This window comes from Chiloscyllium plagiosum, chromosome 3 (genome assembly GCF_004010195.1).
Source record: "Chiloscyllium plagiosum isolate BGI_BamShark_2017 chromosome 3, ASM401019v2, whole genome shotgun sequence".
In the NCBI taxonomy this organism is placed as follows: Eukaryota; Metazoa; Chordata; class Chondrichthyes; order Orectolobiformes; family Hemiscylliidae; genus Chiloscyllium; species Chiloscyllium plagiosum.
The window spans coordinates 132677805-132703416 of NC_057712.1; the positions used below are offsets into that span (position 1 = coordinate 132677805).

A 25612-nucleotide genomic window follows, 5' to 3' on the forward strand; every position below is an offset into this window, starting at 1 on the left:
CGCTACATTGATGACTGTATTGGCGCTACCTCGTGCTCCCACGAGGAGGTTGAACAGTTCATCCACTTCACTAACACCTTCCACCCCGACCTCAAATTCACCTGGACCGTCTCAGACTCCTCCCTCCCCTTCCTACACCTCTCCATCTCTACCTCGGGTGACCGACTCAACATGGACATTTATTATAAACCGACCAAATCCCACAACTACCTAGATTGCACCTCCTCCCACCCTGCCCCCTGTAAAAACGCCATCCCATATTCCCAATTCCTTCGTCTCTGCCGCATCTGCTCCCAGGAACACCAGTTCCAATACCGAACAACCCAGAAGGCCTTCTTCTTCAAAGACCGCAATTTCCCCTCAGACGTGGTTGACGATTCTCTCCACCGCATCTCCTCTACTTCCCGCTCCTCCGCCCTTGAACCCCGCCCCTCCAATCGCCACCAGGACAGAACACCACTGGTCCTCACCTACACCCCACCAACCTCCAGATTCTTAGTATCATCCTTCGTCATTTCTGCCACCTCCAAACAGACCCCACCATCTAGGATATATTTCCCTCCCCTCCCCTATCAGCGTTACGGAAAGACCACTCCCTCCGCGACTCCCTCGTCAGGTCCACAACCCCCACCAACCCAACCTCCACTCCCAGAACCTTCCCCTGCAACCGCAAGAAATGCAAAACTTGCACCCACACCTCTCCCCTCACTTCCCTGCAAGGCCCCAAGGGATCCTTCCATATCCATCACAAATTCACCTGCACCTCCACACACATCATTTACTGCATCCGTTGCACCCGATGTGGCCTCCTCTAAATTGGGGAGACAGGCCGCCTACTTGTGGAACGTTTCAGAGAACACCTCTGGGACATCCGCACCAACCAACCCAACAGCCCCGTGACGAACACTTTAACTCCCCCTCCCACTCCACCAAGGACATGCAGGCCCTTTGCCTCCTCTATCGCCAGACCATGGCAACACGACGCCTGGAGGAAGAGTGCCTCATCTTCCGCCTAGGAACCCTCCAACCACAAGGGATGAATGCAGATTTCTCCAGCTTCCTGATTTCCCTCCCCCCCACCTTATCTTCCGACACCAGTTCTATCGCCATGCAATAACTTAATTAGCTTTCTATTTGTGATCTCGTTAGCATGTGGCAAGGGAGTGATCCTGAGATTACAATCCTAGAGGTCCTGCTTTTCAAATTTTGACTTAGCTCTCTAAATTCCCTTTGCAGGACCTCATCTCACTTCCGAAGTATGTTATTAGTACCAATATGACCTCCGCTGCTCACCCTCCCCTTTCAGAATGTACACTACCACCTCAGAAGCATCCCTGACTCTGGCACCAGGAAGGAAAAGTGAGGACTGCAGGTGCTGGGAATCAGAGCTGAAAAATGTGTTGCTGGAAAAGCGCAGCAGGTCAGGCAGCATCCAAGGAGCAGGAGAATCGACGTTTCGGGCATAAGCCCTTCTTCAGGCACCAGGAAGGCAACACATTATCCTGGAGTCTTGTGCATGGTCACAGAAACACCTATGTATATCCCTGACTAGAGGGTCTCCTATCACTACCACTCATCCACACCTCAAACCTCTCTGCTGTAGAACAAAGTAAATCACGTGCGACTGATCTGGCTGCTGTTGTTGCTTTGGATGGACTTTAAACTAGCTTGGCAGGGGGATGGGAACTTAAGGGGAGGCGCTGAGTTAGCCAGAGTGGGTGAGGGGTTAAGGAAAAAGAGAATTAAGATAATAAATAAAAAGCAAGAAGCAAATGAGCAGTGCAGCACTAAGATGAGTGGAAACCAGGTGGTGACAGAGAAAGTGAGAATGTTTAAAAACAAAGGATCGTCTGGTGGGAGTGTTAGGATTCAAAAAGACAATATAAAAGCTACCATAAGGGCACTTTACTGGCATTCGAAACAAGGTAACTGAGTGGACGGCTCAAATCATCATGAATAGATATAATATAGTGGTCATTACAGAGATATGATTGCAAGGTGGTCACAACTGTGAGTTAAATATCCAGGTGTATCATACTATTCAGAAGGATAAACTGGAAGGAAAGGGAGATGGTGTAGCTCTGATACTTAAGGACGACATCAGGGCGGTAGTAGAGATGATATAGGTTCTATGGAGAAAAAGTTTGAATTAAGATGGATGGAAATTAGAAATAGTAAGACTGATTGGCGCAGTCTGTAGGCCACCAAATGATAATACCATGGTGGGGCGAGCAATAAATACAGAAATAACTGATGCATGTAAAAATGGTCCGACAGATGCCATGGGGGATTTTAATCTACACATTAATTGGTCAAACTAAGCTGGTCAAGGCAGCCTTGAGGAGGAGTTCATAGAATGCATCCACAATAACTTCCTCGAACAGTATGTAATAGAACCTATGAGGGAGCAAGCCATTCTCGTTCTGGTTCTGTGTAATAAGATGGGAATAATTATTGACCTCATAGTTCGGGATCCTCTTGGAAGGGACAATCACAGTATGGTTGAATTTAAAACATAGATGGAGGGTGAGAAGTAAGTTTCAATCCCAGTGTCTTGCACTGAAACAAAGAAGACTAAAATGGGATGAGGGAGGAGCGGACTAATATAAAATGAAAAAGAGTGGCTGAGATAAACACCTCCCCCTTTAAAAACAAATCAATATCAAAAGATGGCTTCATTTGTAAAACTCTTCAAAAACAAACTGGTCAGTATCCTAAAACACAGTTATAAACTATACTAATTATACACATGCAACCATGCACAACCATGTGCGAATTCAGTCCATGGCACACCCGCCACCGAATCTCATTTGAGGCTCGATAATGTGTCGCCAATCACGTTTTCGCAACCTGCCACATGCACAATTGTCAAACGGAATGGCTGCACAAACAAGCTCCATCTAAACAGTCTGGCATTTTTGTCCTTAAATTTTTCCACAAATGTCAATTAGTTATGATCAGTTTATACAACTGTCTCAGATGCATTGCTGGTAACATAAACACTGAAATGTTGTAATGTCAACACCAAGCTTAAAGTCTCTTTCTCCACTGTTGAATATTTCTTTTGATGAACGTTCAACTTCCTGGAAAAGTACCAATGGATCTTTCTATCCACTCATCATCCTCCTGCATGTGCACTGCATCCACATCACTGGCATCGATAGCTATCTTGAAAGGCTTCGTGTAATCCGGTGTGGCTAGTACTGGGGCTGTGGTTAACACATATTTTAAGCTGTCAAATGCCTTTTGGCAGTCGGCTGTCCACTGAAACTTCTTGCCCTTTTTGAATAATTTGGTGAGTGGAACAGCCATACTGCTAAAGTTTGGCAAAAACATTCCAGAAAATCCACTCAATTCCAGGAACCGCTTTGCTACTTCTTTCGTGGACGGTGTGTGAAATTCCCCAATTACTTTCGTTTTCGCATCCCATGGGGTAATTTGTCCATATGCTATAACATGGCCTAGGATGTGACTTGGGCTTTGGCAAATTCACTTTTAGCTAGGTTTACCATCCAGCCTGTCTTCCGAAGTCGATTGAACAAATCTGATAAATGCTGTACATGTTCCTTCCACGAGTGAATTAAAAATCAACAGGTCATCAATTAAACAACACAATTGGGTAACCCAGCAATTACCTTATTAATCAGTCTCTAAAATGTGGCTGGAACGGTTTTCATACTAAATGGCATGACTTTGAACTGATATAGTCCATTTGGCGTTATGAAAGTAAAATCGCTTTTGCTCTTTCTGACAGAGGTACTTGCCAGTAGCCTCTGAGCAAGTCCAACTTAGAAAAGTAAGTTGCTTGTCCCACTTTATCGACACAGTGTTCCAACCATGGAAATGGATATGCATCAGTCCTTGTAACAGCGTTGACTTTGTGATTCTCCATACATAACCGTAAGGTACCAACTGACTTTGGCATCATGACTATGGGTGAGCTCCAGTCACTGTAACTCACTTTGAACACAGAACATAGAAAAGTACAGCACAGAACAGGCCCTTTGGTCCATGATGCTGTGCCGAGATTCAATCCTGACATAAAATATAGTAACTTAACCAACACACCCCTCAACTCACTGCTATCCATGTGTATGTCCAGCAGTCACTTAATTGTCCCCAGTGACTCTGCTTCCACCACCATCGCTGGTAACACATTCCATGCATTCACAACTCTCTGTGTAAAAAACCTACCTCTGGCATCTCCTTTATACCTTCCTCCTAAAATCTTCAAACTATGACTTCTCGTACCAGTCAATCCTGCCCTGGGGAAAAGTCTCTGGCTAGTGACTCTATCTATTCCTCTCATTATTTTGTACACCTCTATCAGGTATCCTCCCTTCCTCCTTCTCTCCAGAGAGAAAAGTCCGAGCCTATTCAACCTTTGATTATGCCTCGATCCCCTTCTGAACTTGTGCCAACCTCAGAGGGTTATGCCAATAAGGATGTTGCTTAATCAGAACAGCATCTCCTCTCTCTACATCATGCACAATTAGGTTAGTAGTTGCCAGTTTGTTTCTGCATATCTCCCCTTGTGATAGTAATAACTCTTTCAGATCACTTCGATTTTCTTGGGGAAGGTAACTCAATAATTTATCCCAATTTCCCCATTGTCCAATTTGATTTGAGGAATGTCCAATTCAAAGTCCTCTGAACTTGGTTCTTCCTTCTGTGCTATAATCATTAACACCTTCTTCTCTTGCTTTCCTTTCCTATCAAAATATCTTTTGAGATTATTCACATGACAAACACTGTGAGATTTCTTCCTTATCAAGTAATTCCCCTCACTCAATTTCTTCTCAATTTGATATGGTCCACTAAACCTTGCTATTAAAGGCTCCCCTGTTACTGGAAGTAACACCAATACCTTATCCCTAATTGCAAAATTGTGAATTTGTGATTTCTTATCCGCTTCCTGTTTCATTGTATCCTGTGATACTTTTAAATGCGATCTAGCCAACTCTCCAGCTCTATTTAATCGTTCTCTAAAATTTGACACATAGTCCAAATGGGTGGGCTCTGAATTCTGACTTATTAGTTTCTCCTTAATCAATTTTACTGGTCCTCTTTTTTCATGCCCAAACATTAATTCAAATGGACTGAATTTAGTCAATTCATTCGATGCATCTCTGACCGCAAAACGTACAAACATCATTATCAGCTTAACCCTTATCCCAATCATCTGGATAATCTTGACCAAATAAGCCTTTAACATGGTCTTCAATGATTGATGCCACCTCTCTAGCGCTCCCTGTGATTCCTGATGGTATGCAGTAGATCTGAATTGCTTTATTCCCAGGTTATCCATAACCTCCATGAATAGTTTGGATGTGAAGTTTGATCCTTGATCTGACTGGATCTCTACTAGTAGTCCATATCTCGTAAAAAAATTAAGTAATTCTTCTACAACCCTTTTAACTGTGATGTTGCATAATGGGATTGCCTCTGATAATCTAGTCAACACATCCATTATTGTTAATAAATATTTATTCCCACTTTTTGTTTGGAGTAGGGGACCTACACAATCAATCAAGACTCTTGTGAAAATTTCCTCAAATGCTAGTATAGGTGTTAAAGGTACAGGTTTTATTACTGCCTGTGGTTTTCCGATTACCTGACATGTATGATGAAAAAATTCAACTACATCCTTGTGTAGACAAGGCCAGTAAAAATGTCTGTGTAGTTTAGCCTGTGTTTTCCTCACCCCTAAATGACCTCCTAGTGGTAGCTCATGCAACACTAGCAGCACCTCCTTTCTATACCCTACTGGCAAAACAATTTGATGAATCTCTGCCTATTTCTCAACTGCTTCAATGTGCGATAGTCTCCATTTCCTAATTAAGACATCATTTGTTAAGTAATAACACACAGGGATGCATCCACTCTCCTTCTCCGTGTATGCCTTTTGATACAACTGTTTTAAGTTCTCATCTTTCTGCTGTAATTCAATAAGAGTAGCAGAGCTAAAGATACCTGCATGTATATCTATTTGGTCCTGTTTTGTTCTACTTATCTGATCTAAAAAAGTCCCTGATAAAGCTATATCAGCTTCCATATCTGTGCCTTTTGATCTCTCCTGCTTCAACTTGTGCTCTGTGATCACCCAATCTGGGAAAATTCCTGGATAAACCTTCTTTATTTCTTCAATTACCTGCATCTCCATTGGCTGTTCAATTCAATAGAGTAGGCAGCACGCGAACCAGTGAATCAGCTATATCATTTGCAAGGACAAATTGTATTCCTGGAGCTGAGAGTTTGTCCAGTACTCCGATCACAAATTCTCCATTCTTCTCTGGGCTCTCTAGCCTCACTTCACAGAATTGAGCAATTTTTGTCTCACCATTTCTTGCAATAGTCCCTCAGGAGTACATATCTCTACATTCCTTCAGCAATACAGACTGAGAGGACCCTGTGTCCCTTCATACTGTAACCTCTTTACCTGCTACTCCTGGCCTATGTGAATAAACTTTACTCTTAACATTATTTTTTAAGCAGATCTGGCACTTGCTCCTTCATCAACTCTGATCATCTTGTACACTCTGAGGCAGTTGTCTAAATTCTCTTGTGCTTTTTGTTACTAATTCAACAAAACTTCCATGCTTGTCCGGTTTTTTTATATCTGGCTTTCTTCTAGTCCACCAACACTGCAATTTCATGTGGCCCATTTTATTACAATGAAAATACCAGAGCTTTTTAACTTCTTTGCCCGCCTCAAGGGATTTTTTAAACCCTGTGTTAAGTTCTACTTATGATCTTCACTGAGATCTACCTTTCCGTTTCCATGTGAGGATTTCTTTTTGCCACAATTTTTATCCCTCATGGACTGAAATTGATTCTGGAAGCCAAACCATGTTTTCTGGACCAGCTCATAATCTTCGGCCACTTCAACTGCTAGACTTTCCATTCTAACTCTCTACTCTTCCACATGGGTTTGTAGTACTACAAGCAGTGAGTTTTGACTTCCTCCAAAATAATTACCTCTCTAAGGGCATCATAGATTTGCTTGATTTTTAAAGCTCTGATCCATCTATCGAAATTACTCTGTTTGATCCTTTCAAACTCAATTTAGATTTGACCAGGCTCCCTCCTTAGATTCCTAAACATTGTCTATAGGCTTCTGGTACAAGCTCATATGCATTTAAAATGTTTTTTTTCATCTCCTCAAACTGCCCAGATAACCCCTTCTGATAAGGATGCGAATACCTCACTAGCCCTACCTACAAGTCTCGTTTGGATCAACAAACAGTGGCACAGTGGTTAGCACTGCTGCTTCACAGCGCCAGAGACCCAGGTTCAATTCCCACCTCAGGCAACTGTCTGTGTGGAGTTTGCACATTCTCCCCCTGTCTGCGTGGGTTTCCTCCGGGCGCTCTGGTTTCCTCCCACAGTCCAAAAATGTGCAGGTTAGGTGAACTGGCCATGCTAAATTGCCCGTAGTGTTAGGTGTAGGGGAATGGGTCTGGGTGGGTTACCCTTCGGAGGGTCGGAGGTTGGGCCAAAGGGCCAGTTTCCACATTGTAAGTAATCTAATCAAAACCCCATTGGCCACTGCATTGTTTGCCACCTTTTCAAATGAGATGAAAAAGGCTTCCACATCCTTCTCATCAAATTTAGGCAATGCCTGAACATAGTTTAACAGTTTTTCACTAGGTTTCTGACTACCAGGGACTTGCTCATTCTCACTTTTTTCCTCACTAAGGTTACTTTCAGCCTTTATCTCCAGCCTTTTAAGCTGACTTTCCTTTTTAAGGGTGAATTTCTGAAGTTCAAATGCTCTGTTCTGCTGCTCTCTCTTTTCCATCTCTTCTGCTGCTCTCTCTTTTTCCCTCTCTTCTGCTTTTAATCGTAACTCAAACTGTTTCATTTCTGCTCGCCTTTCCTTATCTCTCGCCTCCAACTCAAGCTGCTTCATTTGCAATTGAGTTATTGAAATCTCTATGGATTCTGATGGTCTCTCCAGCAAGTTTAAATGCTGAGGTATTGCTGTAATTATCTCTCTTTCCTCACAGAAGCAGCAGGTCCAATCCCAGTTTCTCCGCTAATTCCTGCAGCTTGGTCTTATTCACCTTTTGCAAAACTTCCAAAGTCACCGCATCCATTTCCAAAAACCTTTTAGCAACTAAAAGACCCATTACTATCCCAAGCTTTGTCTAACCAACCAAACCAACACCTGAAATAAAGACACGAGCATTGTATTCACTGTTTAAAATCCCAGACAAGCCCCCAATTTGTTATTTACTAGGTCAGACCACTCAAGACATTTTTAAGTAGGCAGCTCAGAACATAACTTTGCAATTTGTTTCGGGAAGTATACAGTGAACAATACACGGAGTAAGTTAGCTCGGTTGACTATCAGGTTTTAAGACAGACAAGAATTTATTCACAAAATTACACAATTAAACACAAAGAACTGATCAAAGAAACCCTACAGAACTCAGTTTATCCAAACGTGACTTAATTATGTTGTTCCGAATATACACAACAGTCCCAATTAGCAAACCCCCTTAAAAATAGTAAATACGGAACAAATGCTTGCAGGCTGAAGTTAGAAGGGCAGAAGGAGAGAGAGAGAGAGAGAGAGAGAGCGCCTGTTTCCACACAGCTCACTGTTGAACTCCCAACTAGTTCTGGACTGAACTACTCGGCTATAGAGCTGACCACTCTCCTTTCATTATACATTCTAAAACATGACCACTTTGGCCTAAAGTCTCATCTTTTTACATATGAACAAAAGGCCTATCAATATCCTTTTTTTATCTCTGTACCAAACTAGTCACCTCGGAGTTGGAAGCTGATTTATGACCTCTCTGAAAAAGACCATGGACACAGTATCCTTGAGAAAAGGAATAGCTTTTAGAAAAAAGGGACCAACTTGGTGACACCATGAATCCATTGGTGATTGTTGGAAAAACCCAACTGGTTCACTAACACCCTTTAGGGAAGGAAACTGCCATCCTTACCCGGTCTGGACTACTTGTGATTCCAGACCCACAGCAATGTTGTTGACTCTTAACTGCTCTCTTGGCAATTAAGAATGGCCCAACCAGCAACACCCTCATCCCATGAATGAATTTTAAAAAGTAGGACTGAAGACTTCAGGGCACTCCTCCAGAAATTGCAAAGACGCTGCCAAAATCCACATGAAAAAGAGGCTTTCCAAAAAAATCAAGGTTATACTGATATTCACAGATGGCCTGAGCCACTACAATCCATTGTTTCCAACTATCATAGTTGTGGATGATCTTATTATAGAAGCAGTATTCTATGAACAGCAACAAGGTAGCTGTCAGAATCTGGTATATTATACCTCCAGGACACACTACACAGTTTGGGAGAAGGAAGATCCTCTCAGTCACACAAAAATCAGAGACCTTTTAATCTGATACGTTTAAGCTGTGAAAGTGTTTGGAGATAGACCATAACACACAAACATGCAAACACACGAATTGAGAGCAGGATTAGAGCATTTTGTCCATCAAGCTTCATTTCCTATGGAGATCATAACTGATCTGATTGAAAGTCTAACCTACCCAATAACCTTTCAACCCCTTGTTCACTAAGAATCTACTCACGTTTTGCTTTAAATATATTCAAAGACTCAACTTCAACTGCCTATTGAGGAGTTCCAAGGATTCATGACCCTCTGAAAGGATTTATTTTTCCCCATCCCTGCCTTAAATTAGTGACCCTTATTTTTAAATAGTGACCCCTAGGTCTAGACTCTCTCACAAGAACAAATATCCTTGTTGCTGATATCACTGATAGTGATGAGCTGGTTCAGGACTGATAGACTCTCTTCAAACTTTCGGTCCTTCTTTCTCCTTATTCTTAAAATTATTAAAAATGGTGCTGAATTGTGGTGACAACTGAAAGCTTTTCACTGTATTTTATTGCATTCTTACTGTAAAAAACACATGACAATAAAACTTTTAAAATGTTTTAAAGATAAAATATCCTTTCCACATTCAACCTGTTAAGATCCTCGGGGTCATTTATGTTTAAGTGAACTCGCCTTTTACTCTTTTAAATTCCAGTAGAAACATGCCTAGCCTTGTCGAACCATTCTAGGTTTTGGTTTGGTAAACCCTCTCTGAACTTATTCCAACACATTTACATCCTACCTTAAATAAGCAGATCAATGCTACTCACAGTATTATGGTGTGGTAACTAGTACTTTGGATAACTAAAGTATAATTCCTCACCTTTGCATTCAACTCTTTTCATATAGTCATAGAATCATACAGCATGGAAATGGACACTGAAGTCCAACTCATCCACACTGATCAGGTTTCCCAAACTAAACTAGTCCCATTTGCCTGTGTTTGGCCCATATCCCTCTAAACCTCTCCTATTCATGTGCCTGTACAAATGTCTTTTAAATGTTGTAACCATACCTGTATCTGGCACTCCCTCTGGCAGTTCATTCCACATACAAACTGCCCTCTTATGAAAATGTTGTCATAGAGTCATAGAGATGTACAGAATGGAAACAGACCCTTCGGTCCATCCCGTCTATGCCAACCAGATATCCCAATCCAATCTAGTCCCACCTGCCAGCACCTGGTCCATATCCCTCCAAACCCTTCCTATTCATATATCTATCCAAATGCCTCTTAAATGTTACAATTGTACCAGCCTCCAGCCTCTGGCAGCTCATTCCATATACGTACCACCCTCTTCGTGAAAAAGTTGTCCCTTAGGTCTCTTTTATATCTTTCCCCTCTCACCCTAAACCTATGCTTTCTAGTTCTGGACTCCTCAACCCCAGGGAAAAGACTTTGCCTATTTATCCTATCTATGCCCCTCATAATTTTGTAAACCTCTATAAGGTCACCCCTCAGCCTCTGACGCTCCAGGGAAAACAGCCCCAGCCTGTTCAGCCTCTCCCTGTAGCTCAGATCCTCCAACCCTGGCAACATCCTTGTAAATCTTTTCTGAACCCTTTCAAGTTTCACAACATCTTTCCGATAGGGAGGAGACCAGAATTGCAAGCAATATTCCAACAGTGGCCTAACCAAAGTCCAGTACAGCCGCAGCATGACCTTCCAACTCCTGTACTCAATACTCTGACCAATAAAAGAAAGCATATCAAATGCCTTTTTCAATATCCTATCTACCTGCGACTCCACTTTCAAGGAGCTATGAACCTGCACTCCAAGGTCTCTTTGTTCAGCAACACTCCCTAGGACCTTACCATAAGTGTACAAATCCTGCTAAGATTTGCTTTCCCAAAATGCAGCACCTCACATTTATCTGAATTAAACTCCATCTGCCACTTCTCAGCCCATTTGCCATCTGGTCAAGATCCTGTTATAATCTGACGTAACCCTCTTCGCTGTCCACTACACCTCCAATTTTGGTGTCATCTGCAAACTTACTAACTGTACCTCTTATGCTCGCATCCAAATCATTTATGTAAATGACAAAAAGTAGAGGGCCCAGCACCGATCCTGTGGCACTCCACTGGTCACAGGCCTCCAGTCTGAAAAACAACGCACCACCACCACCCTCTGTCTTCTACCTTTGAGCCAGTTCTGTATCCAAATGGCTAGTTCTCCCTGTATTCCATGAGATCTAACCTTGCTAATCAGTCTCCCATGGGGAACCTTGTTGAACGCCTTACTGAAGTCCATATAGATCACATCTACTGCTCTGCCCTCATCAATCGTCTTTGTTACTTCATCAAAAAACTCAATCAAGTTTGTGAGACACGGTTTCCCATGCACAAAGCCATGTTGACTATCCTGAATCAGTCCTTGCCTTTCCAAATACAGATACATCCTGTCCCTCAGGATTCCCTCCAATAACTTGCCAACCACCGAGGTCAGGCTCACTGGTCTATAGTTCCATGGCTTGTCCTTATCACCCTTCTTAAACAGTGGCACCATGTTAGCCAACCTCCAGTTGTCCTTCAGGTCCCTTTTAAATCATTTTCATCTCACTGTAAAATTAAGCCCTCTATTTTGAACTCCCCTACCCTTGGGAAAAGAGTTTTGTATTTACCTTATCCATGCCCCTCATGATTTTATAAACCTCTACAAGGTCACACCCTCTATTAGCCTTTCTAACTACTTCCTAACATCTGCGTGCTAGCCTTTTGCAATTCATGCATTAGGTCACCCAGATGCCTTTGGATCTCAAATCCACGTACTTTAATTTTCAAAGTTTGTGAGATTTTCCTCCTTTTAGTCTACAATTGTATTATGTGACTTTTCAGCCACAAGAACCACAGGGTAATATCTGCTTTGCTGATTTTAATCCTATTACATCACCATTGTGTAAGTACATATTATAAGCTGCAATCCATAGACCAACTAGCTATTCAGACATCTTACCATTTAAGAAAGTGATGTATCTGCGGATAATATCTTTAAAAGCTTTCTTCTCTCTTTCCCTATTTACGTCTTGATTAAGTCCACCCCAGTTTCCAGTTGCAGAAATGGCTGGCAAGAAAATATTCTCCAGCAAAGTTGCAGCACCAGAAAGTATTCCATCACTGCAATCCATGACACCAAAGAATGCTTCCTGCGAATAGGTATATGGATTAGTATTATTAGTCAAACACAACTACTTCTAAAACTGCTAAAAAAGTATTTACTAGATATCACATTCCCCTGTTTCTGGTGCTTCTTTAACACAGAAGAAATTAATAATTAACTACTTTATGGAGTATTTAGAATTTTTTAAATCAAAGCATCTAAAATTTCATTAATGCTACTTTGATTACATCAAAATATGAAGTGGACTTCCATCTCTGTTGCTGCAAAGTCACATAATTTAAATGGTTATGATGAATCATGGGCTGTAGGAGCACCAGTGCTCGAAACTCATCAATTCAAGGCATAAGCAACCAAGTTGGTACAGGATTTAAAGTATTTAAATGATCAAAATGAATATACACTATAGCAAAAAAGATTTTCTTTTACAATGAAGATACACATTAGGTGTATTGAAGGAAAGGAAGCCCAGTGACCAATGCAGTTGTTGAAGAGCATCCACATAAAGTCAGACAGACCAGGCCAAACCTATTTTAATCAAGAGTAACAACTAGACCTTTTCTCGAGAAGAGAAATATTGCCATAACACCAGTGTCAAACCCAATACTGACTGGATTTTGCCATTCCTGCATGAGGAAAGAGATAACTCTACATTCCCCTTTTGTGGTATTTTTAAATAACGTGGAATGTAACTTTCTTGGTGCATGACTGATTTCATACTTTCTGAGGGGAATAAAGCATGTGGCAGTTCAGGGATATAGCGAAGAAAGGAGAAAGCCTTTATTGCAGGTAGACACTCTTTGACACATCAAGTTTAAAAGATTTTGCTAACTTCAAATTTCATAATAGAATGCAGATAAGTATATTTCTAATGCATTGACAGATGAGAGGGGCTTTGTTTAGAAAAGAAAAATTAACATTAAATCTATCACATTGTGAATGAGGAAAGCTCCTCAGAGACAATAGACTGATTTACCCAATTAAATTAAACTGAGGTTCCAAACTAACTTAATTGCAGTTACAATTGCACTATATGTTTGGATTTGTTCACTGATAGATGCTTCAGCCATTAGTTCAGCCATATAACAGGTGTTGGGTTCTCTGATTGACAGGTCACATAACCAGGAGAAAGTGAGGACTGCAGATGCTGGACATCAGAGCTGAAAATGTGTTGCTGGAAAAGCACAGCAGGTCAGGCAGCATCCAAGGAGCAGGAGAATCGACATTTCAGGCATGAGCCCAAAGAAGGGCTCATGCCCGAAACGTCGATTCTCCTGCTCCTTTGATGCTGCCTGACCTGCTGTGCTTTTCCAGCAACACATTTTCAGGTCACATAACCATTCAAGAAAAATTGATGCACTTAATGTTTTCAGGTCTAGAGACATTGCTGACACAGTTATGAAACTGAATTTCATGAGGAATGCTTACCTTAACTGCATACCCCAAAAAAAAATAAGATTAGTCCGGCAGTGTTTGTTGATAAAGCTGTCAATAAATCTGTTTACAAGATTAGGATATTCTTAAATGAATGTTAAACAACTATTTCTTTATACTGATAGTTTCATGAGCAACTCCAATACTTTCCAATGTTATTGAGGAAAGATTTATGCATCCTGTCTGCAGTGGTTACTGGGTGATTGGCATAGTGGGATATAAGGGGTTTGGGAACAAGAATCTGACTCAGCATGGGTGAAAAGCTGGCATGGAGACAGCATGGTATGATATGCCACGATCTCGGGAAAATGGAGGAGCATGACGAACAAGCAGTCTTTGGCAGGTATGAAAAGCCACAGAGGGATGAAAGAGCATAAGAAATGAGTGGGCAACAAGTGGATAGGGGGTCACAGCTAGATTGCCTAAACCAAGTACAGAAGTGAACTGATATCCCAGTAAAGGAAGGCCTTCTAATTTGCTCATATTTTGGTGCCTTCATTTGGATAGATTACTTCCTCAAAGCAGAAATTCCAGACCTTTAAAATAAGAGAAGTCAACTGCAACTTTCCAAGGAAGCATTGTGCTAACATGCCTAACTCAGCTACAAATTACAATCCCACTGCTGTCCAATCCCCACCTCTTGCGTAATTCATTACTATCAGAATCCAATGCATTTCCATTGTTCAAGTGTTCACCCATCATTCCAGGCTCAAAACCCTTTTCAAAAAGTCATAGAATAGAATCATAGAATTCTTGCAGTATGGAAGCAGACCATTTGGTCCATCAATTCTACACTGCCCCTCTGAAGAGCATCCTACCCAGACCCCTACCCTATCAGGGTAATAGTGCATTTTCCCATGGCCAAGCCACCTAGCCTACACATCCCCGGACACTATAGGTAATTTAGCAGGGCCAATCCATCTAACCTGCACATCTTTGGACTGTGGGAGGAAACCAGAGCACCTGGACAAAACTCACGCAGACATGTGAAAACTCCACACAGACATTCACCAAAGGCTGAAATTGAACCCGGGACCCTAGCGCTGTGAAGCAGCAGTGCTAACCACTGAGCCACTGTGCACCCAAAAACTGCAAATTGCATTCAAACCAGGTAGGAGCAGAATCTACAAGCTCCTGATCTGCAGTCAGGCACATTATCCAATTCATCATGGGCCCCAAGTATTGTCAATAACTGTCCTCTGTTATTGGTCTAAAACAACAAAAGCACCTCTCCAATAATGATGTTGAACTTGCTGATTGATTCCAGCATCTCCTGAATATTTAAAACTTAAATACATAGACTTTAGTAAGGCATTTGAAAAGGTTCCCCATTGAAGATTAATGGAGAAAGTGAAGTCACATGGTGTGCAGGGTGTTCTAGCTAGGTGGATAAAGAACTGGTGGAGCAACAGGAGACAGAGAGTAGTACTTGTAAGGGAGTTTCTCAAAACAGAGAAAGGTGACCAGTGGTGTTCCACAGGGGTCAGTACTGGGGCCACTGTTGTTTGAGATATACATAAATGATCTAGAAATCGCTGCAGTCTGTATGCTGTAGATAAACCTACAATGTATTCAGGAGTGAGTTCCAGGATGTTGACTCTTTCACGTTGCAGCACTAACGATACATCTCCAAGTTCGCATGGTTAGTGTCTTAGAGAGGAACTTGCAGACTATGATTTTCCCATTTATCTACTGCCTTTGTCCTTCTAGGTGGTAGTGGAACTGGGTTTAGAAGACACTGTCTAAGGAGCATGTCTAAGGTCATGCTCTGCTTCTGTCTGAGGAGTGTGGTGGTGCAGTGGTAATGTCTCTGAACTAGTCATATGGGTTCAAATCCCATCATGATAGATCGTGATATTTGATTAAAATTTTATCTTATAGTCTTATTTGGTTCTTGGTTAATAAGGAAATCAAGGGTTATAGGAAATAGGCAGGAGAATGGAGTTGAAAAACATCAAAACGGCGGCATGGGCGGCACGGTGGCACAGTGGTTAGCACTGCTGCCTCACAGTGCCAGAGACCCGGGTTCAATTCCTGCCTCAGGTGACTCTGTGTGGAGTTTGCACGCTCTCCCTGTGTCTGCGTGGGTTTCCTCCAGGTGCTCCGGTTTCCTCTCAAAATCCAAAATGTGTAGGTTAGGTGAATTGGCCATGCTAAATTGCCCGTAGTGTTAGGTGTAGGGGAATGGATCTTCGACGGGTCGGTGTGGACTTGTTGGGCTGAAGGGCCTGTTTCCACACTGTAAGTAATCTAATCTAATCTAATAAAAAAAAACATGATTGAATATTGGTGGAGACTTCATGAGCCAAATGGCCTAATTCTGCTCTGTATCTTGTGGTTTTACACACAAGCATAATATTGTCCCAGCTATGCATTCACAGCCAGCTACATTTTCAAGCACCCTATCCATGGGCTGTTTGAATAGGTAAAAACAATGACTGCAGATGCTGGAAACCAGATTCTGGATTAGTGGTGCTGGAAGAGCACAGCAGTTCAGGCAGCATCCAATGTTTGAATAGGTCTCAACTTACTGATAAGCCAAATAATAACCATTAGAAATAGTCCCACACAAATAAAAACATATAAGTGCAGGAGTAGGCCATTCAACCATTCAAGCCTGCACCACTATTCATTATAATCATGGCTGATCATCTAACTAAGTGCCCTGTTCCAGCCTTCTCACACATCTTTTGATTTCTTTAGTGCAAAGAGTTATATCTATGTCTTTATTGTTGGGAAGCCAGTGTTGGACTGGGGTAAACAAAGAAAAGTAACACAACACCAGGTTATAGTCCAACAGATTTATTTGGAAGCACTAGCTTTCAAAGCACTGTTCATTCATCAGATGAAGAAGGAGCAGCGCTCTGAAAGCTAATGCTTCCAAATAAACCTGTTGGACTATAACCTGGTGTTGTGAGATTTTTAACAAGTCTTTAAAGATTTGGCTTCAAAAATTTCCTGTACAGAGAATTCTCATCTCTGTCCTAAAAGACTCCAGTTTCTGGACACCCCACTCAGCAGGGATATCCTTCCTGCATCTAACCAATATAGATGTTAGAATTTTATAGGTTTGTGTGGGATCTCACCTTATTCTTCGAAACTCCACAGAATGCAGTCTGAAACCAATCCAGTCTCTTCCCTTACATCAGTCCCACATACCTGAAATCAGCCTTGTAAATTTTCATTGCACTACCTTAATAGGCAGAACATAATTTCTCAGATAAGGACACCAAGACTGCACTCATACTCCAGGCGTGGTTTAACCATTGAATACCCTGCACAGTTACAGCAAGACAGCCCTGTTCCAGTACTTGAATCATCTTGCTACAACGGCCAATATAACGCTTGTGTTCTTTATCGTATGCTGCATCTACATCCTTACTTTTATCAACTGGTGCATAAGGATACCTAGTCTCATTGCATTCCCCATTCCCCATTTATTGCCATTCAGATAATCTGCCTGTCTGTTTTTCTTACTGTAGGAGATAACCTCACATTTATCTGCATTATACTGGATCCGCCATGCACTTGCCCACGTACTTAACTTTTCCAATTGCATTGATCATCTCCGCACCCTCCTTGCTTCATATAATCCTACCCAGAATTTTGTTATCTGAAAACCTGGAGCTAAGTCATGTTGTTTCCTCATCTGAATCATTAAATACATTTGTGAATAGCTGGGCTCAAATCACTGATCTCTGCTATAGTCCATTCTCATTGCCTGCCACTTGAAAAAGGCCTTTATTTCCCACCTACCAATGAGCTCTCAATCCATTCAGTGCAGAACCTTCACTCCCAAGTACTTTAATTCTACATGCTAATATTTTATGTGGGACCCGATCAAAAGCCTTCTGAAAATCCAAGTGAAACAAAATTCTCTGACTGCCCCTTAAGGAGGGTGGCTTTTCAGACAGGACGCCTGTGACCAGTGGTGTGCCACAAGGATCAGTGCTGGGTGCCCTGCCACTCATCATTTATATGAATGATTTGGATGTGAACAAAGGAGATATAGTTAGTAAATTCGCAGATGGCACCAAAATTGGAGGTGTAGTGGGCAGCTAAGAAGTTACTTCAGAGTACAATGGGATCTTGATCAGATGGGCCAATGGACCGAAACGTGGCAGATGGAGTTTAACTTAGATAAATGTGAGGTTCTGCATTTTGGAAAAGCAAATCAAAGCAGCACTTACACACTTAATTGTAAGATCCTGGGAAGTGTTGCTGAACAAAATCACTTTGGACTTAATTGAAAGTGGAGTAGATAGGATAGTGAAGAAGGTGTTTGTATGCTTTCTTTTATTGATGACAGTATTAAGTATAGGAGTTGGGAGGTCATGTTGCGACTGTACAGGATATTGGTTAGGCCACATTTGGAAAATTGTGTGCAATTCTGATCTCCCTCCATAGGAAGGAAACTTGAAACTTGAAAGGGTTCAGAAAAGATTTACAAGGGTGTTGCCAGGGTTGGAGGATTTTAACTATATGCAGAGGCTGAACTGACTGTTTTCCCTGGAGCGTCGGCGGCTGTGGGGTGACATTATTGAGGTTTACAAAATCATACGGGGCATGGACAGGATAAATAGATAAAGTCTTTTCCCTGGGGTCCGGAAGTCCAGAACTTGAGGCCATAGGTTAGGATGAGAGGGGAAAGATTTAAAAGAGGCCTAAGGGGCAACCTTTTCACAAAAACAGTGATGCATGTATAGAATGGGCTACTAGAGGAAGTGGTGGAGGCTGGTGCAATTACAATATTTAAAAGACATCCGCATAGGTATATGAACAGGAAGGGTTTAGAGGGATACGGGCCAAGTGCTGGCAAATGGGACTAGATTAATTTAGGACATCTGGTCAACATGCTCTTAAATGTTGCAGTTGTACCAGCCTCCACCTCTTCCTCTGGCAACTCATTCCATACACATACCACCCTCTTGTGTGAAAAAGTTGCCCCATAGGTCTATTTTATATTTTTCCCCTCTCACCCTAAACTTATGCCCTCTAGTTCTGGACATCCCCATCCGCAGGGAAAAGACTTTGTCTATTTATCCTATCCATGCCCCTCATAATTTTGTAAACCTCTATAAGGTCACCCCTCAGCCTCCAACACAAGGGAAAACAGCCCCAGCCTCTTCAGCCTCTCCCTATAGCTCAAATCCTCCAACCCTGGCAACATCCTTGTAAATCTTTTCTGAACCCTTTCAAGTTTTTTCGATAGGAAGGAGACCAGAATTGCACACAATATTCCAACAGTGGCTTAACCAATATCCTGTACAGTCGCAACATGACCTCCCAACTCCTGTACCCAATACTCTGACCAATAAAGAAAAGCATACCAAATACCTTCTTCACTATCCTATCTACCTGCGACTCCACTTTCAAGGAGCTATGAATCTGCACTCCAAGGTCTCTTTGTTCAGCACTCCCTAGGACCTTACCATTAACTGTATAAGCCCTGTTTTGATTTGCTTTCCCAAAATGCAGCACCTCGATCTTTCTATGCCCTTCATAACTTTATACATCTCAATCATATACCCTCTCAATCTCCTTTGCTTGAACAAAAACAACATGCTTCATAACTGGTAAATCTCCACTGCACCATCTCCAATGAAATCACATTCCTCCTATAATTTGGATTCCAGAAGCAGTACATATTCAAATTAAACAAGATCTGGATAACATCCAGGCTTCGGCTGACAAGTGGCAAATAACATTTGTGCCACACAAATGCTAGGAAGTAGCAATCTACAATATGAGACAATCTAACTACCATATGTTGATGTTCTATGGCATTACCACCACTGAATCTCCCACTGTCAATATAGAGTTATAGAGTTATAGAGATGTACAGTATGGAAACAGACTCTTCGGTCCAACTTGTCCATGCCGACCAGCTATCCTAACCAAATCTAGTCCCACTTGCCAGGATAGCTGGCCAACATGGATCACAGGGATTCTCCTGGATGCACAGTTAATATACTTCAACTGCACACATTGTTTTAACTCTTCAACCAATACTCCAAATACTGACAGATGATTTTAATTGGTCCATTCACTATCAAGATGAGATTGTGTGAACAGTGCAGGAGAAGGAGGACCTATTTGGAGACACCTGTAAAGAATCAAGAGCTCAAAATAATGGTGTTCAGGATTCTTCACTTGAACTTCCTGATAGTACCGGTACTCAGCTATCAGATCCAGCATGTCAGCCTCAGCCTCTGTAAATTCCACCTCATCCATGCCCTCACCGGTGTACCAATGCAAGAAGGCCTTCCTCCGGAACATAGCAGAAAACTGCTCACCAATGCGCTTGAACAGCTCCTGGATGGCCGTCGTGTTGCCAATGAAGGTGGCTGCCATTCTGAGGCCTCGGGGTGGGATGTCACAGACAGCCGTCTTGACATTGTTGGGGATCCACTCTACAAAATAAGGACTGTTTTTGTTCTGGATGTTCAACACCTGTTCATCCACCTCTTTCATGGACATGCGACCCCGGAAAACAGCAGCAACGGTCAGGTAGCGGCCGTGTCGAGGATCACAGGCTGCCATCGTGTTCTTGGCATCAAACATTTGCTTGCTAAGCTCAGGTACTGTCAGGGTAATTTACCATTGAACAGAAACTCAACTAGACTCACCATATAAATACAGTAGCTACAAAAGCAGCAAGTAACCCACCTCCTGGTTCCCCAAAACATGTCCATCATGTACAAGACACAAGTCTGGAGTGTGACAGAAAAATCCCTACTTATGGGGAGTGCAGCTCCAACAGCTTGACACCAACCATGGCAAAACAGTTAATGTCCGCACCATATCCACAAACATCCACAGCAATACATACTATCTACAAATGCACCACAGAAATTCACCAAAGATCCTTAGAGAGCACGTTCCAAGTCCATGACCACTTCCAACTAAAAGGACAAGGGCAGAAAATACATAAGAACACCACTATGTGAAACTTTCTCTCTAAACCATTCACCACTCTTGGAAATATATCACTGTTCCTTCAAGGTCACTGGGTCAAAATTTTGGAATGCTCTACCTAATGGCATTGTGAATCTATCTTCAGCACAGCACATGGAAGGCAGCTAATTACCATATTCTCAGGGACGAGGGACAGGTGATAAATGTGAGCCAGCCAATGACATTGATGACCCACAAGGGAATAAGCAGAAATACATGGAATATTCTAATTGTGGCTTGCTAAGTAAGTTCCAGCATAACCTCTCTCTGCTCTTAAACTCTGGATATGTTATTAAAGAGAAATGTACAATCTTAACACATTGTGTACAAGATGATTAGGGGGTTAGATAGGGTTGACAGTGTGAACCTTTTCCCGCGTATGGAGTCGGGTATTACAAGGGGGCATAGCTTTAAATTAAGGGGGGGTAGATATAGGACTGAAGTTAGGGGTCGGTTCTTCACTCAGCGAGTCGTGAGTTCATGGAATGCCCTGCCAGTAGCAGTCGTGGACTCTCCCTCTTTATGGGCATTTAAGCGGGCATTGGATAGGTATATGGAGGATAGTGGGTTAGTATAGGTTAGGTGGGCTTGGATCGGCGCAACATCGAGGGCCAAAGGGCCTGTACTGCGCTGTATTCTTCTATGTTCTATGTTCTATATCAAAGTGTCCTGATCCCTTTAGAGTCACAAACACAGGAATATTAACATCCCTCTGAAGGGTGCTTCCCATGGTCTTATGGTTTATCACGTATTCTCTTGCCTTGTTTGTCCTGCCTGAAAGCATTAGCTCACATTTATCCAGTATGAATTCCATTTGCCACGACCATCCCATTTGACCAGCCTGTCTGTATCCACTTATAATCCAATACTATCCCATTTACGCTTGACCACTCCATCAATTTTTGTATCTTCTGTAAATGGACTGATGAAGGAAAGGGAACCAACGGTCAGAGCAGGGATCCCCTGTGGCCACTCCCCTCAGCATTAAGTATACTGTTTTGGTTGCTGATGGAGGGGACAGCCTGCCAGGGGGAAAGCCATAGTTGTCAGGTCTCTGGCACTGAGCCTGACACTGTGGCTCAGAAGGGAAATGGGGAAAATAGAAAAACGCTAGTGGTAGGGGACTCAACAGTTAGACGGATTGACAGGAGATTTTGTGGACAAGAATGGGACTCCTGGAAGGTATGTTGCCTCCCTGGTACCAGGTTCCGGGATGTCGCTGACTGGGTTTACAAGATTCTGAAGGGGGAGGGGAAGCAGCCAGAAATCATGGTACATACTGGCACCAATGATACATCCAGGAAAGGGATTGAGGACCTGAAAAGCGACTACAGAGAGTTAGGTTGGAAGCTGAAGAGCAGGACGATTAGAGTAGTGATCTCAGGTTTGCTACTGGTGCCACAAGATAGTGAGATGAGGAACAGTCAGAGAATGCAGCTTAACACGTGGCTGCGAGGCTGGTGCAGGAGGAAGGGCTTCAGATACCTAGACCATTAGGATACCTTCTGGGGAAGATGGGGCCTGTACATGAAGGACAGGTTGCACCTGAACTGGAGGGCACAAATGTCCTGGATGGGAGATTTGCTCGTGTGATTCAGAAGGGTTTAAACTAGTTTGGCAGGGGGGGTGGGAATTAGAGCCATATGTCTGAGAGGGGGTCAGTTGCAGATGGGGCTGTGACAGGATATATTGAATCTATCAGGAAGGTTTCTCACGTGATGAAATAAAGCAATCGGTTTAAGTGTGTCTGCTTTAATGCAAGGAATGTCCGAAATAGGAGTGACGAACTTAGAGCATGGATCCGTACTTGGGGCTACAACATTGTGGCCATAATGGAGACGTGGGTTTCACAGGGGCAGGAATGATTGCTTGATGTTCCAGGGTCTAGAACATTTAAAAAGAACAGGAGGGGTGGAAAAAGAGGAGGGGGTGTAGCACTGCTAATCAAAGAGTGGATCACAGCTACAGAAACGAAGATTGTTGAGGAAGGTTTGTCTACTGAATCAGTATGGGTGGAAGTTAGGAACAGCAAGGGAACAGCCACCGCATTTGGGGTTTTCTACAGACCACCTAATAGCAGTAGAGAGATTGAAGAACTCATAGGCGGGCAGATTCTAGAAAAATGCAGAAGTAGCAGGGTTGTTATTATGGGTGGTTTCAACTTTCCCAATATCAACTGGAACCTCCTAAGTGCAGATGGTTTGGATGGAGCTGTTTTTGTCAGGTGTGTTCAGGAGGGTTTCCTTACTCAGTATGTAGACAGACCGACAAGGGGAGTGGCCATTTTGGATTTGGTGCTCAGCAACGAGCCAGGACAGGTGTCAGATCTCACGGTGGGAGAGCACTTTGGTGACAGTGATCACAACTGCCTCACATTTACCATAGCCTTGGAGCAGTTACCGAGGGAAGATATTTAATTGGAAAAAAGGAAATTATGATGCAATCAGACAGGGATTGGGAAGTACAGACTGGGAGCAATTGTTCCACAGAAAGGGCACAGCAGACATCTGGAGACTATTTAAGGAGCAGTTGTTGGGAGTGATGCACGAATTTGTTCCTCTGAGACAGGTTTGGATTCAGATTTGGCTGGCTGACAGAAGGCAGAGAGTGGTTGGAGATGGAAAGTATTCTGCCTGGAGGTCAATGTTGAGTGGGGCCCCGCAAGGCTCTGTTCTTGGGCCTCTGCTCTTTGTAGTTTTTATAAATGACTTGGATGAAGAGGTTGAGAGGTGGGTTAGTAAATTTGCAGATGACACAAAGGTTGGAGGTGTCATTGATAGTACAGAGGATTACTGCAGGCTGCAGCGCGACATAGACAGGATGCAGAGCTGGGCTGAGAAATGGCAGATGGAGTTCAACCTGGATAAATGCGAAGTGATGCATTCTGGAAGGTCGAACGCAAATGCTGAATATAGGATTAAAGACAGGTTTCTTGGCAGTGTGGAGAAACAGAGGGATCTTGGTTTTCCAGTACATAGGTCCCTCAAAGTTGCCACCCAAGTGGATAGGGTTGTTAAGAAAGCATATGGTGTTTTGACTTTCATTAACAGGGGTTTTGCTACAGCTCTACAAGTCCCTGGTAAAACCACACTTGGAATATTGAGTCCAGTTCTGGTCGCCCTACAATAGGAAAGATACAAAGGCTTTGCAAAGGGTGCAAAGAAGTTTTACCAGGATCCTGCCTGGTAACCTGGAGGGTTTGCCTTATGAAGAAAGGTTGAATAAGCTCGGACTTTTCTTTCTGGAGAGAAGGAGGATGAGAGGAGACCTGATCGAGGTATACAAGATAATGAGTGGAATAGATTGAGTCAATAGCCAGAAACTTTTCCCCAGGGCAGGTTTGACTGGTACGAGGAGTCATAGTTTGAAGATATTAGGAAGAAGGTACAAAGGAGATGTCAGAGGTAGGTTCTTTACGCAGAGAGTTGTGAATGCATGGGATGTGTTGCCAGTTGTGGTGGTAGAAGCAGAGTCATTGGCGTCATTTAAGCGACTGCCGGACATGCACATGGATAGCAGTGAGTTGAGGGGTGCGTTGGTTAAGTTACTATATTTCACTTTAGGATTAAACCTCGGCACAACATTGTGGACCAAAGGGCCTGTTCTGTGCTGTATTTTTCTATGTTCTAACCCTCCCATATTCAAGTCTAAATCATTCACATATAAACCACAAACAGCAAAGACACCAACATGAACCCTATGGGACTCCCCTGAACATAGACTTACAGTTGGAAAAACACCCAGAAAGACATTACTCTCTGCTTCCTGCTTTTCAGCCAACTGAGGATCCAGTTTGCTAAATTTCATTGGACCTCATGGGTTCTTAGCCTGCTGGACCATCTCAAGAGCCTTGAAGTCCAAGTCAGTACATCAATACATTGCCCTCGTCCACACAACTAGTCACCACTTTGAAAAATTCAATCATGTGGTCAGGCATGATCTCCACTTAATAAAATCATGCTGACAGGTATGAAGTCACAGAGTTATAGTGATGTACATCATGGAAACAGACCCTTCGGCCCAACTTGTCCATGCCGACCAGATATCCTAATCTAACCTAGTCCCATTTTCCAATGTTACAACACAGCAATGAAATCTTCTGCTAATCAAACCAAACATCCAGAGAAGCTCACCTTGCCTCGTAATCTGTTAAAGTATGAATGACAGAGAACTCCCAACTTCCACTATTTAAAAGAAAACAAAATCAATTTATTCTTTAATGCCAGAAGTATACATTAAACAACAACTATTTAAACCCGAAGTCTCCTTTCTGTTGAAGGATTTTTTATCCATCTCCAACTCTATTACAATATAACGTTCCAATAACCACCAGTATTAAAATTACATCAGCTTAATTTTCAAACCAGACAACAGCAGGTGTTTTCAGTGTTCTCCTTCCTCTGGCTGTAAATTGCCTTGACTCGTCTTCAATCTTTTGCTGAAAAGATGTTTCATCTGAAAAAGGTACCTTTGACAGATGGTGGTTTGCTCGCCGCACTCCCTGGTTAACTCTCAAAATGCCTGCTTCTTTATACCCCAAATATTGGATCTTCTCATTGGTTCAATGTTGTCAAAAACAATATTCAAACTTGATTCGGTTTCAGTATCCTGGGGCATAAATTAAACTGATTGGTTGGATTCAAATGGTGGTCAAAATAACTGAGGAATCTAGTTTACAGCCAAATGTTACATATTTGTAATTTTCCAGTACTCTCTGAGACTGT

General features: G+C 42.5%; 1 protein-coding gene across 1 annotated transcript in view; it reads right to left on the reverse strand.

Moving 5' to 3' along the window:
* The window catches only part of LOC122540179 (dynein axonemal heavy chain 8-like), a 1249383-nt gene that overhangs the window by 1128238 nt on the left and 95533 nt on the right, over nucleotides 1–25612 (reverse strand). Inside the window, exon 6 of the mRNA XM_043675521.1 lies at nucleotides 12336–12525. Coding sequence (XP_043531456.1) covers nucleotides 12336–12525 — 190 coding nt within the window. The remainder of the gene's footprint in view (nucleotides 1–12335; nucleotides 12526–25612) is intronic.